A 14,937-nucleotide genomic window follows, 5' to 3' on the forward strand; every position below is an offset into this window, starting at 1 on the left:
TTTAGCCATACCCAGGAAATCTGTCTAGACATAGCTAAGGTTAAATTATACAAAGTGAACATTTGAAAAATTGAATATGCAATATTAAAAATTCAACCATTTTTAGCCACATTGAATTACAAAATCTAGCCACACTGAATTACAAAATACAAGTGGAGAGAACACAGAACCTTAATTTACATAGCATTATCTGAAAGGATCCCAAAGTGCTTCATAAATAATAAAACACAGAGCATCACTGAAATGCAGCCACTTCTGGGGTGGAAGGCAGCAACAAATTCAGCAGCCTTAGTAGGTAAGAGAAGGGGAAGATCTGAACTAGAACAGCAGAGCGAACCTCTGTTCTTACTAACTGTGCTTGAGATCCATACAGAGTAGAAAGCAGCTTGATATTTTTCTCTTCCAAATGACGTGCACACACAAACTACTTGGTACTCAGTTTTCTCTTCTGGAAGGATGAAGCTTTGGCTTGCTGGGATTCAGTCAGACTTTTGACCAGTTTAATTATAAGCATTTTGCGAAATGTCTTTAAATTAGAGTAAGTGACATTTGAATGTTGCCAAGTCAACCAGCCTACTAGCGTAGAGGCAACATGCCATTCTGTTTTGCAAAAACTTGATTCTGAAGCAAAGGATTCCTATTCCCTGGGCAAAACACAGAACTGACATTTCCTAAAGAAGCTGCACTTGTTCTAAAGGGGGTTTGCTTGGGAGTTTTATCGCTTTTCACAATTTCTCCTGTCAGATGAAAGCCCCCAAAATGACTACATAAAGAGCTTGAGCCACATTCATTATTGGCATAAACAGGTGTATTTCCACAGAAGTTAGAATTGTTCTGATTACATCAGTAGTAAAGTATCTATAGACGAAAGAGATGGAGTCAGCTGCTGGTGACAGAGATATGAAGATTCAGCTGGGTTGGTTGGAAAGATTGATGAACTCTGCAACTACCCAAATTACTTGTAGGGAGAGAAGGTCTATGCCAACTCTGAATAAGCAGATTCGGAGAAGGGCAATTATAGGTGGGTCAGGGCAGTTGGCACTAAATCTGCATTTACCTGAATCCAGCGTCCATGATCTCCTGCATAGAAAGGCTGTGCTCTGGTCACAGAGGTATTATGCTGCAGCCTCACCAACGCAATTAAATTCCATTTGCTCAAACTCTATACACCTCTGCCAAATCACAGAGTCTGTTACCTTTACTTTAGAACAAGCATAATTTCCCCTACTGTAGAGCATATGTAATTTCCCCTAACAAAATAAACCTGATTCTCTGGATGTAAATTTCCATTTCTATTCTGGATGATCGAATTGTCTTGGGTCTGGGCCAAGTGGACCTTATTACTTAAAGAAAAAAAAAATCTGTGCTTAGTTGAAAATGTCCTATTTTTCATTACATTAAGGTCCACAGATTCACTACAATTCAATATTCATAGCAGTATGCTTTCCAGGTGGGAAGCTGGACTACCCTTTAAATATGGGCATCCAAAAGGAGACTGGTTCATTAACTGATGGAGCTCTTTAAAAAAAAAAAAAAAAAAAAAGATTCTCTCTATTCAGCAGTTGAGGGCATGGCCAACAGACAGTGGGATCTTGATCTCTGCCAACAGATGATAGAGTGAGATGTGAAGGTGGTGGTAGGAATTATAGGGAAGTAGGCTGATGTGAACTCTTGTTCACTGAACTCTTGTGCTGCATACCCACAGGCTTCTCTAAGCACTGAAACTTTGTTTCTGTGGCATCACTTGTTTTCAGTAACAATCATCTTTCTCCTTTGTTAACATTCTTCTGAGATTGAGACCTTGTATCCAATATGATTCATCATCAGCAGCTGTGGCCCATGATTGACTGTCCTGGCACCATATTTATCATAAATCCATGATACTCCAGAAACAATATCATTCTGTATTTGTTTTAGTTCTTTTGCTGTGTGTACAGCAGAATTTTCCAGGAAGAGACAAAAGTGAATTTTCTTATTCTGATCCTGAAATAGATCCTGGGAACACTTCTCAAATCAAATGGTAGCATTCCCCTCACTTCCCCAACTCCGATCATTACCATCCATATGCAAAGCAAGAAAATTGTCTGTGGAAATATAAATGGGAATCTAAAAAAAGCCTATTTTAGAAATCTATTCAGATGTTTCAGATGGAACTGTGCTCTGCTTGTTACTGCTTCTCTGATGCTAGAAATAGGTCAGAGAGCAATCTTTGATGGGAAAGAGGGTAAATTTCTCTGATTTGAAGTAGATAATTCATATCCTCTTATTTCCATGAGCTGATTGGGAATGGGACAAAACTGTGCCTGTGATCCTTGCACAACTCCATATAGTATATGTGATGGCTTTGATCACAGAAACCCCTTGGGGACTGTCACATGATGTGCTGAGACTACCTCTGAGCCCGTTTTCCCTGCCAGCTTGGGACTTCAATACCCTGTCTTGTTGAGCAAGTCACACTAGCCTGCTGCAAACACAGATCCAGGTCTAAATCACATCCCCAAAGCTGAAGACTTAACTGAAAACAGCTTAAGAAGTGCTCCTGTTGGCAGCACCCAGATACCCAGTTCCCAATGGGATCCAAACCCCAAATAAATCCATTTTACTCTGTATAAAGCTTATACAGGGTCAACTCAAATTGTCCGTCCTCTATTAATACTGATAGAGAGATATGCACAGCTGTTTGCTCCCCCAGGCATTAATTACTTAGTCTAGGTTAATTAATAAGCAAAAAGTGATTTTATTAAGTATAAAAAGTAGGATTTAAGTGGTTTCAAGTAATAACAGACAGAACAAAGTAAGTTATCAAGAAAAATAAAACAAAACACTCAAGTCTAAGCCTAATACGTTAAGAAACTGATTACAGATAAAATCTGATCATTAGAGATGTTCCAATAAGCTTCTTTCACAGACTGGACTCCTTCCTAGTCTGAGCCCAATCATTTCCCCTGGTACAGTTCAGCTCAGGTGGTAACTACGGGATTTCTCATGACTGGAACCTCTTTTGTTCTGTTCCACCGCCTTAGACAGCTTTGGCACAAGGCAGGAATCTTTGTGTCTCTCTGGGTTCCCACTCCTCCTTCTAAATAGGAAAGCACCAAGTTTAAGATGGATTCCAGTACCAGGTGATATGGTCACATGTCCTGGGAGACCCCAAGCCTTCATTCTTCTTGGCCTGATTCACAGGAAGGCTTGCAAGTAAACAGAGTCATTACAACCAATTGTTCTAGCTGATGGGAGCCATCAAGATTCCAAGCCACCATTAATTGCCTACACTATTACAATAGGACCTCAGAGTAATATTTCAAGAATCAGATACAAGAATCCTATAAAAATAGGATTACCTCACTCAGTAGATTATAAACTTTGTAATAACTTACAAGAGGCCTTTTGCATGAAGCATATTCCAGTTCCATTATATTCACACTCAAGGACTAGTCGTTTTTACTCATTAGCATATTTTCATAAAATCATCTGGAGTGCAACGTCACAGTATCCTCTCTGGATAATGTCCAGTGACCTCATTTTGACCAAATCTGTTGGTAGCCATTTGCTCCCAAACTGAAAGAGCACGACACCAACTGGGGGTGGGGGAGGGCAAAGAGAGTCTAACTTCAGATAGGGTTGAGCTACTGACCTTGTCTCAGCACTCTGGCTTGGTTCCAGCTATCTCTTGCAAAGTGGTTTTCTATCTTGTACTTCAGGGACTGTTTCAATATGCCATGTGACCTGTAGTCCCTTCTATAGTGTCTGGCAGGAACAAGGATTGCAAAACCACTTTTCTGAGGACTATGAATAGCCTCAGCTTTTTATAAAGTTTCTGCCTGTAGCACAGAGAGCTGGGAACTGATTTGCCTACACCTTTGATATCAATACTAAGGCCCCATATACTCACATTAAACAGATTTATATTACACACTTTCAAGGAGAAACCCTTAGTCTTCTTTTACATTGAGAGGACCATACCTACAATACTGACCACTCATGCCAACACTGCTTGTGAAAGCATGTGGACTGTGTCAAGTATATTTCATACATTTATTTTTGTGATAAGGCTGATGTTTACAGGGCTTTCATGCCCTGGCTGCTTGTGAAGGGCCTGTATAGTGAAGAAGTCACTCTTTCAGGTTAAAAAAGAACCCTCTCTCAACAGAAACCCTGAGTCCCTGACCACCAAGGAAGATAGACACGTTTACGTTTGGTAGCGACACTAGGCTGAATCTGAACTAATAGACATTGACGAACTTTATGTCCTTATAAAATGGAGGCCAGGGGAGCTAGAAAGAGGTAAATGGGGGGGCGGGGGGGGGTCAAGAGACCCCTTACTGTTTGCTTGTTCTGACACATTTGGGCTGTGTTGCCACTTCATGGCCAGATACTGCAGGGAGGAAGTGAAGTTGATGGTGAGGCTTGGCTACCTTAAGCAGCAGCTGGGAACAATAAACTGGACATAAGGGGATAGATACTTTCCTAGTCTTTCCTTTCCTTAGGTAAGGCAGGAAATCTCCACTCTTCTTATCTTCCCAGAGAAGGGATAAACCACTACAGCTTGTCTAGGACAGCCACAGACATCCTCAACATAGTTACACACTACTCTTCCTGAAAGTCTATCCTCTCTGTATCTGACACCCCCACCCCTTAACTCTGATTTGGACAGCTGGCTTTCCTCCTTAAAAGGAGGAAGAATTCCTAGGTTGGGTGAGTAACCACGCCCAGAGGAATCAGCAACAGTCTTTAGTTTGGCTTTTTCTGTGTTAATGTGCCACGCTGCACTCTGAGAAAGCGAGCAGGGGAATTGGATACTGGGGATTAGCTGCCATGCTGAATTCACTGAAGCTGAGCAGGGGAACCCGTGCTGATTATATTTATATCCCCTTTGGGAGTTTGTCCCTATGAGCTTGCGTCAGTGGAAGGAGTGAAATGGGGCACAGACACTGCTCCAAAAATAGTTCAAGGAACTAGCAATCTCCTTGCCCTCAAAGAGAATGATCTTATTACCTTTTCTTTCCAACAGGGGCTCCCCTTATGGGTCTTTCAGAGAACATGCCAGGTTTCAAGAGTGGACTGCATGGGATCCACATAGACCAAATGGGTCTACATTTCAATCTGGGTAGAGAACTCCCTGGGGAGGGTCTGTTATAGAGAGGACAGCAAGGGGAGGCAGCAGAGCATGACTGCCCATTATTACACTATCTGGTATGGTCAGTGTTGAGGTGCTGAGCTCCACAGTCAGAGATGGCAGTTGCTGATGCTACAGGGATCAAAGTGAGATTTCCCATTTGGCATGCTTCCACTTGGCATCACTGCTCCAGTGCAGATGGGGAAGGAGCTGCTTGCCGCTGGACACAGTTTTTCCAATTGCCTTCCTCTGTTGCCAGGAACTGACAGGTCTGGTTCTGCCCCCAACCTGCATGGTGTCTGAAGTACCCATTTTAATATATCTGTGGACCTTAGCACAGAAGAATAAGATGCATGTACATGTGTCAACACCATAACTAAAGAGGTTGTGAACATATAATAGCGTCAGTGTAGTCACTGAGTTGCATAACATCTACTCTTGCTGCCTTTCAAAAGCCATCCCACAATGCCCCATACTGCCAGTTAACTCGGTGCAAGCGCTCCTGGTGATGACATGCAAAAGCAATTTAAATACTAAGGTGGCTGTAACGTGTACATGTAACTTAAGTTGACTTTATTTTGTAGTGTAGACTTGCCCTAATATCCTGGGACCAACACAGCTAAAAGAACACTGCACAGAATCATCTGTCTTTGGCAGCTAAGCTACTAAAATGACAGCAGCAACATTTAGTCAATCAGAAAAACGGATGACTATAATACCTTGAGCAGCAAGTTAAATCTGCTTTACCTAGCTTAGTGTTCTCCATTATCGGGGAGACAGTTTTTCTATTTGATATTTTATAAACCTGAGTAGAAATCCAAAATCTGCTAACACACTGGACTGAATAGTTTGGCTGCCAATGTGTCTAACAATATGCTAAAGAGTGTAAAATTAAAAATGAAAACAGGCACACACAAAAACTAAAATGCTTCAATTTTAAAATAAAAACTTTTATTGTAAGTGCCTTAGAAACTACAATTGAGTCAGATCTGACCAAATCTGGGGTTTATCTCATCCGAACAATATTATAGAAACCATTCTATTTGAGCCTGAATGCTAGAACCAAGTATCAGTTGCAATACCAGATGCATTCATGTTATTTTAAAATATCGTCTACCAAGATACACTTTACCTAAAAAAATTTAAATGAGATTTGACATATTCAGTTGGTAAGAGTTAATACTTAAATGTGTCTTTTCCTGCCATGCCCACAGCCCACTCCCTCCACACACACACACACACACACACACACACACACACACACACACACACCTTCCATGTTCTCTTTTCAAGCAGAAAAGTGAGGGACATCTGGCCCTTTTTAATATATTTATTTATATCACAATTGATACAACTTTTATTTATATCACACAAAAAACTCTCTACTTGCTTCTTTACTTTTGAAGTGTTAATGATAATCTGTGGAAAGAATCTTGCGAGCCTACCCTAGTCAACTGTAAACCAGAAATCTCTTCAACTTTTAAGACACAGGGACTAACAAATATCCTATACCACTGCACTTTCCAAATACACAGAGCCTTTATTCCAAGAAGAACTTTCAGTAAAAAATGATGTGTGAACAGCAGACACTGATGTTCACACAAGCATACTGCATACAGCCCAGCAGGCGAGTTTTCTGTTTTTTTTGGATTATACTCTGAAGGTGCTGGCACAATGGAATTTCAATACCATAACTGCTTATTTGTCTACGTGCCAGCCTCTGAAATAACAGGTAAAAACCAAACAAAACCAAAAACCACAAAAAAACAAAACAAAAAACACACACACACACAAAACAAAAACCCCTCTCTTTTGAAATTTATGGGAATCACAAAATGTTTTTAATTCTCCAGTTTAAATGATGTAATTTATAACCATGACACAAACAGAAAAGCAGCACAAAAGAAGGGAAAATACAGAAATAACATAATGTTCCCAAGGTTCAGTTTACAAGGACCTCACACAAAGTTTTTTTTTTTTTTTTTGCAACTCTTACTAGAAACAGTATTATTTGCTAAAAATGAAGTAGCTGCCAAAAGCTATGATCCATCTAAAGCAAACATGTTTAAGATGGAAATAGAGTGTTAATGCTGAAGAAAGGCAGAATTGAGTACACAAGATTTTTCTAAAAAACTGTTGGAGACTGCACTACACTAAGTTTGTTTTTTCAGCTTTTTGATTGAAAATTGATTGCATTTACAGACAGAATTCTTAAATTATATAGCTACACTAAAACAATAACAGAAGTAATCAAATCTCAAACTTTCTAATTAAACCTTTTTTTCCGTCAGTAGGTTATTGGGAATTCAGCACTACTCTTGGTTCACATGATAGAACAATGGGAAAATTTTCCGAATGGTTGAACGCTAACTCTGACAAGTGTGGAGAGCCAACTACAATACATTATATGGTAGCATAACCTGCCACCCACATTGCTGAGAGAACAGCTTTCAAACACATGCACTGAGCTGTAAAACCACAAAATCCCTTATTACATACTGTCTCTTACTTTAGGTAAAATATACCATCTTTTCCCCCCATTTGCAGATCTGTGGGGGTTTTTTAAAACTGTCATCTGTTAAGTTTATTCAATAGTTAGAACAGTCTTTTACAAACTCTTTCACAAATGCTATCTTGCCTGTTTTGTTTTTACACAGGCAAACAAATTATCACTGTCTTACAGTATACAATGAAGTCTGACGTCTTCCACAGTTTCCCACAGCTTATTTAGATATCTGGTGCTGTTTCTTTCCATGTGACATTAACCAACCTTCCGTAAAATGACAAAAGTCTAACATAGGTGGCATCTATATAAAACAGATTTAATTTTTGAAGACTTATTTCTGGGATGAAATGCTTTTGCGCTTTCTGATATTTTAATGAAAAATACACAACAGTAATAAAAACTCAAGATTATGTTCTTGATAGGAAATGTAGATGTACTGTATTTACTGTGATTATTTTCTATTTCTATCCAATACAAATGATTCTTGGGGTTACATTGTCATAGGACGTATGGTTCTGGATATTGGTACACTCGTGAATTGTCAGCACTGCTGAATGACAAACATACTCCACCCTCATTACAACACACCGTGATTCCCAGCCAAGAATTCTTGTCCTGTCAGAACAGGGTGCATTACAATAAAAAGCAATCCAACAAGACAAACAACACAAGAGGACTCAAGCCATAGCAATGTTAACTACAATTGTTAGGAAATATAGTTCTGACTGGGGAAAGTGAGCTATTTAATGATTTTATGAATGTACATGACTTCCTCGCTACAAGAAAGATCACTTAAATTTTTGCTGTGTACAAAGCCTGCTCAGTTAATGATTTTGCCCCATGTTTGCTGATTGAATAACAGCATTCCAAGATAGTTAGATAATATACAGTTACTTCTGGGTTTTTCATTTGCAATTTTGTTGGCAGGGGGAATTTTATTTGCAAGTGTTTCTATTATACAGATAGGGTCAATTAGTACAATGAACTATTGGTCATTCTGTCTGATAGCTCAGTGGAGTATTCAAGCGGGCACTTTCATAACCCACAACTGAATGCAGCCAGTTACCCTGGTAAACATAACAGCACTGACTGTCCATGGGGATTTAACCATATTTATTTTGGTCACATACAAAGGTAATGTGATTTTTTTTCCCCACATTTTGACACAATACTAATTTAATTGGAGATAATTTTAAATGCTTTTTAAAACAATATTGATTGGCTCCTTAAGATTTAACAGAAAAAGTATGTGGATGCTTGGGTACAAAAGCATTTATTGGTCTTTCTTGGAGTGCCAGGAGATGGCCCACATTGTCAAGGAAAGCTAAAAACAGTGTCCCTGGTACATCTTAGTGATTAAATTAAAAAAGAGGCACTTTCAAGGACTCAAAAACATGTTGGATGTAGTAGAAAGGATTAAAAGCTACTGATAAAGCCCCTGAAGATGTATGCCTTAACTGAGTGGCAGATGCACAAGAAGAAAATATAGAGAATAAGGGGAGGAGGGAGGAAGTAGTACAGAGAACACAACAGGATGAACACAGAAATACATAACCAAAATAAAGACATTTGAACTACATGGGGCAAATTCATCCCTGGTGTAAAGAAAGATAACTTACCTTCTGTAACTGGAGTTCTTCATGATGTGCGGTCCCTACTGTATTCCACTGTGGGTATGCATGTACTCCATCCACTTGAGACCAGAACACTCTTGCTAATAGCATAGGCATGGACCAATGGACACACTTTCCCTTCTCTGCTCCGAGAGTAGAAGGGGGCGGGGGTGCAGGATTCTCCAGTTCCTTCACTATCATGAAGCAAGTGTCTTGATCCAAAACAGAGGGGAAGGAGGACAGGTAATGGAATATAGATTGGGACTACACATCTTGAAGAACTCTAGTTACAAAAAGCTAACAGAGGCAGGTAACCTTTCTTTTTCTTCAAGTGATGGTCCACATGTGTATTATACTGTGTTACTGACAAGCAGTATTCATAGAGGAGGGTGTGAGGATTTCTGCCATATTTATGGCTGTAGAACAACTGACACAAAGGATACATCAGTTGAGTACGCTTAAGCTAGGGCATAGTACCTTGTGATGGTCTGAACAGAACTTCACATCTCTGCTTTACAGATAACAAGGAGTGGTACCTACCAAAGCAAAGCTACCAAAGCAGCCTTTGCTCTGGTGGAGTGGACCTTCACTCTGCAAGATGAAAGCACATCAGATAACTGGTAACAGAGCAAGACAGAGCCCAAAATCCACTTTAATAGTCTTTGTAAATAAAGATTATGATTACCCTTTCATATGTTCCAACAGGGCTACACAGAGCCCAGCCTAAAAAGGCATTGATCTTTGAAATAGAATGCCAATTCCCAATATATGTCCAGGGAATGGAGACTGAGCCTCACTGGTGGTATGAGGCTTAGGAATAAACAGTCACAACCCGGGACATAGGTAGTCTGGCCTAACAGTCAGAGCTGGAATCATGGGCAGTGCGACTCCTGCATTTGGGGAAGCTGGGTCTGAGTGCCTGAAGCGCCCTAGAAATGGGGGGGACCCCCACTGGCACCCAGTCTGTGGCCCCATCCCGAGGCTTGCCCCCACTTGGCCTCCTCCCACAAGAGGCCCATGCTCCACCCCCCCTCCACCCCAGGCCCCACTCCCACTCTTTCCCCTCCCCCGAGACTGCACCAAAGTATGCCCCAAAAGTAAAGTTGGACTTCTACATTAATCAGACTATATGCCTCGCTGTGTATCAGGAACCAGGACCTGCAGCTGCGTCTGGGACTAGCTAGCTGCCTGTGACAGGGTATATCTACCACGCACTGACCGAGCTGGGATTAACCACCCACTGTGGAACGAAGAGGCCATGATCCTTTGCCCCTGGAGACAGGATATAAAGGAGTGTGGCCCAGCTCAATCTGAGCTGGCTCAGGAGGAGAGCAGATGGATGCTGCAGGCTCCTGCCAGGGAGTTGCTAGAGTTAGAGGCTGCAGAGGCCAAGCCAGTGGGATCAACGGCGGAACCCCCGCTGACCCTGGAGAATGAAAGTGAGCTGGACGGCAGTCACCCCCAGAAGAACTGACAGAGCAGGAACCAAGGGTAGGAAGTGCCTGTTAAAATAGGAAACAGAGCCGGAGCTGCGGACTACCACTTTCACAGGGCCCTGGGTTGGGACCTGGTGGAACAGGGTGGGCCTGGTCCCCTACTCTGCCCCACACCTACCACAGGGTGCAGGCACAGCCCCTAGGACTCTAGCTGCTAGGCCATGCTGCCCTGCTTTATAGGCTAGGACAGCAGTACTCTAGTCACGTAAGCTGTAACCCCTTATTTGCCGCATGTGACCCAGCACCCGATGATGGGGTGTATCTACCCTGCGACAGTTGAACATCGATTGACCAAATCACAGAACTGACTGAAGCATGTCACCAGACCTGCTCTTAAACCTAGAAGCAGCATGTGGCTAGCAGTTGCTCAATGTTTATGCCCAGAGCTATTCCTGTTCCTACCTTGCTCCTGTCCTGCTCAACTCCACTTCAGTCATGCTCCCCTGCTTGGTTCCTGATTCTAACTCCTGATTCTTGGCTCCTGGTTCCTGACCTCTATTGCTCCAACCACTAGGCATGACAGCCTGACAATATGAGGCACCATGTTCTCTGGGCTGTGTGTTTGTCCAGATATGTGCCTAGCCTACAAGGGATATAACCGTAATTAGCATCCTCTACGAAGGTGGCAGAGTGAAAGAAATTCCTTGCACACCTGTTCTCAGTCCTGCTACCAAGCAAAAGACACCCATACTCTGGGAGGTAATGTAACTAACTTATCAATACTGTGCCTACTGGGCACATGTATTGTTCAAAGCTCGGCTTGCAGACAGCGAACACCAAAACCCAGGAGAATAAGGCATGATCAAATTAATGTTTGTGGGCTCCAGAGCTGATTGATCAGGATGCTCATATACTGAAACTTGGGAGGCGAGTTCTGGATGAATCTAGTTATTCCAATGAAGTCTATGGTCTGTGTGTTGGACCTAAAATGGACTTTTCTACATTCAGATTCCTAATGATGTTAGAAGACTGATGAGAGATTAGGTGGTGATTGTTATGCTCCAATAAGACCTTCCTGTCAGAAGCCTATCATCGAGGTACGGAAAGACTATTGAATTGTCATGATGGAAGTGCCTTTGAAAATAACTGGGCACTTTTGCGAGTCCAAAGGGAAGCACCCTGCATGGACAGTGGTTTGCACCTATCTTGAACCTCACAAACCTCCTATGGGAGGAAAGGATGTCTATATGAAAAATATGTATCTTTCACGTTGAGTGCCATGAACCACTCATTTCTGTTTGAGGATGAGATGATCGATGCCACGGTGACAATCTGAAGACTAAGATTCAGGATGAAGACATTGAGGAGCCAAAGGTCTAACACCGGTCTGCATTAGCCTCTCTTCTTGGAGATGAGGAAATATGAATAAAATTCTTTTCTTCGATGTTGAAGTAGTACTGACTCAATGGTGATTAGAAAGAGGAAGTCTACTTCCTGTAAGAGTTGCCTCATGTGACAAGCCTCTTGTTCATATTCCGACCTATTCATGGTTCCCTCAACCCACCCAGCAATATTGTTAACCTATCCAACTATACTCTCAGCCCAGCAGAAGCAGCTGTCCTATCTCGGGGCCTCTCCTTCTGCCCCTCCACCCCCACGAACATGATACAGTTCTGTGGTGACCTAGAATCCTATTTTCGACGTCTTCGACTCAAGGAATATTTCCAAAATACCTCTGAACAACGTACTAATCCACAGAGGCCTCCCTACCAACACTACAAAAAGAAGGATTCTAGGTGGACTCCTCCTGAAGGTCGAAACAGCAGACTGGACTTCTACATAGAGTGCTTCCGCCAACGTGCACGGGCTGAAATTGTGGAAAAGCAGCATCACTTGCCCCATAACCTCAGTCGTGCGGAACACAATGCCATCCACAGCCTCAGAAACAACTCTGACATCATAATCAAAAAGGCTGACAAAGGAGGTGCTGTTGTCATTATGAATAGGTTGGAATATGAACAAGAGGCTGCTCGGCAGCTCTCCAACACCACTTTCTACAAGCCATTACCCTATGATCCCACTGAGAGTTACCAAAAGCAACTACAGCATTTGCTCAAGAAACTTCCTGAAAAAGCACAAGATCAAATCTGCACTGACACACCCCTGGAACCCCGACCTGGGATATTCTATCTACTACTCAAGATCCATAAACCTGGAAATCCTGGGCACCCCATCATCTCAGGCATTGGCACCCTGACAGCAGGATTGTCTGGCTATGTAGACTCCCTCCTCAGGCCCTACGCTACCAGCACTCCCAGCTACCTTCGAGACACCACTGACTTCCTGAGGAAACTTCAATCCATCGGTGATCTTCCTGATAACACCATCCTGGCCACTATGGATGTAGAAGCCCTCTACACCAGCATTCCACACAAAGATGGACTACAAGCCGTCAAGAACACTATCCCCGATAATGTCACGGCTAACCTGGTGGCTGAACTTTGTGACTTTGTCCTTACCCATAACTATTTTACATTTGGGGGACAATGTATACCTTCAGATCAGCGGCACTGCTATGGGTACTCGCATGGCCCCACAGTATGCCAACATTTTTATGGCTGATTTAGAACAACGCTTCCTCAACTCTCGTCCCCTAAAGCCCCTACTCTACTTGCGCTATATTGAGGACATCTTCATCATCTGGATCCATGGAAAAGAAGCCCTTGAGGAATTCCACCATGATTTCAACAATTTCCATCCCACCATCAACCTCAGCCTGGTCCAGTCCACACAAGAGATCCACTTCCTGGACACTACAGTGCTAATAAACAATGGTCACATAAACACCACCCTATACCGGAAACCTACTGACCGCTATTCCTACCTACATGCCTCCAGCTTTCACCCTGACCACACCACACGATCCATCGTCTACAGCCAAGCTCTGCGATACAACCGCATTTGCTCCAACCCCTCAGACAGAGACAAACACCTACAAGATCTCTATCAAGCTTTCTTACAACTACAATACCCACCTGCAGAAGTGAAGAAACAGATTGATAGAGCCAGAAAAGTTCCCAGAAGTCACCTACTACAGGACAGGCCTAACAAAGAAAATAACAGAACGCCACTAGCCGTCACCTTCAGCCCCCAACGCATTATTAAGGATCTACAACCTATCCTGAAGGATGATCCAACACTCTCACAAATCTTGGGAGACAGGCTAGTCCTTGCCTACAGACAGCCCCCCAACCTGAAGCAAATACTCACCAACAACCACATACCACACAACAGAACCACTAGCCCAGGAACCTATCCTTGCAACAAAGCCCGTTGCCAACTGTGCCCACATATCTATTCAGGGGACACCATCACAGGGCCTAATAACATCAGCCACACTATCAGAGGCTCGTTCACCTGCACATCCACCAATGTGATATATGCCATCGTGTGCCAGCAATGCCCCTCTGCCATTTACATTGGTCAAACTGGATAGTCTCTACGTAAAAGAATAAATGGACACAAATCAGATATCAAGAATTATAACATTCATAAACCAGTCGGAGAACACTTCAATCTCTCTGGTCACGCAATCACCGACATGAAGGTCACTATCTTACAACAAAAAAACTTCAAATCCAGACTCCAGCGAGAAACTGCTGAATTGGAATTCATTTGCAAATTGGATACTATTAATTTAGGCTTAAATAGAGACTGGGAGTGGCTAAGTCATTATGCAAGGTAGCCTATTTCCCCTTGCTTTGTCCTACCCCCTCTCTTCTTCCCCCCCTCCCCCCGACGTTCTGGTTAAACTTGGATTTAAACTTGGAGAGTGGTCAGTTTGGATGAGCTATTGCCAGCAGGAGAGTGAGTTTGTGTGTGTGTGTGTGTGTTCCCCTCCCCCGGGGGGGGGGGGGGTGAGAAAGCCTGGATCTGTGCTGGAAATGACCCACCTTGATTACCATGTACATTGTAGGGAGATTGGTCCCTTTGGATAAGCTATTACCAGCAGAAGATTGAGTGTGTGTGTGTGTGGTTTTTGGAGGGGGGTGAGAACCTGGATTTGTGCAGAAAATGGCCCACCTTGATTATCATACACATTGTGAAGAGAGTGGCTACTTTGGATGGGCTATTACCAGCAGGAGAGTGAGTTTGGGGGGGGTGGTGGTGAGAAAACCTGGATTTGTGCTGGAAATGGCCCAACTTGATGATCACTTTAGATAAGCTATTACCAGCAGGACAGTGGGGTGGGAGGGGGTATTGTTT

The 14,937-nt window shown here is 42.7% G+C and overlaps 1 protein-coding gene across 11 annotated transcripts in view; it reads right to left on the minus strand.

The window, feature by feature from the left end:
• ANAPC10 (anaphase promoting complex subunit 10) overlaps positions 1 to 14,937 on the minus strand; it is a 211,338-nt gene that overhangs the window by 152,947 nt on the left and 43,454 nt on the right. Inside the window, exon 5 of one of the 11 annotated variants that reach the window (XM_084625670.1) lies at positions 9,713 to 9,826. The exons of the other annotated variants lie outside the window; for them this stretch is intronic. Coding sequence (XP_084481796.1) covers positions 9,749 to 9,826 — 78 coding nt within the window. The 3' untranslated portion in view covers positions 9,713 to 9,748. The remainder of the gene's footprint in view (positions 1 to 9,712; positions 9,827 to 14,937) is intronic. 11 annotated transcript variants of the gene reach the window in all.

Source organism: Lepidochelys olivacea (genome assembly GCF_965140295.1).
Source record: "Lepidochelys olivacea isolate rLepOli2 genome assembly, chromosome: 4".
In the NCBI taxonomy this organism is placed as follows: domain Eukaryota; kingdom Metazoa; phylum Chordata; order Testudines; family Cheloniidae; genus Lepidochelys; species Lepidochelys olivacea.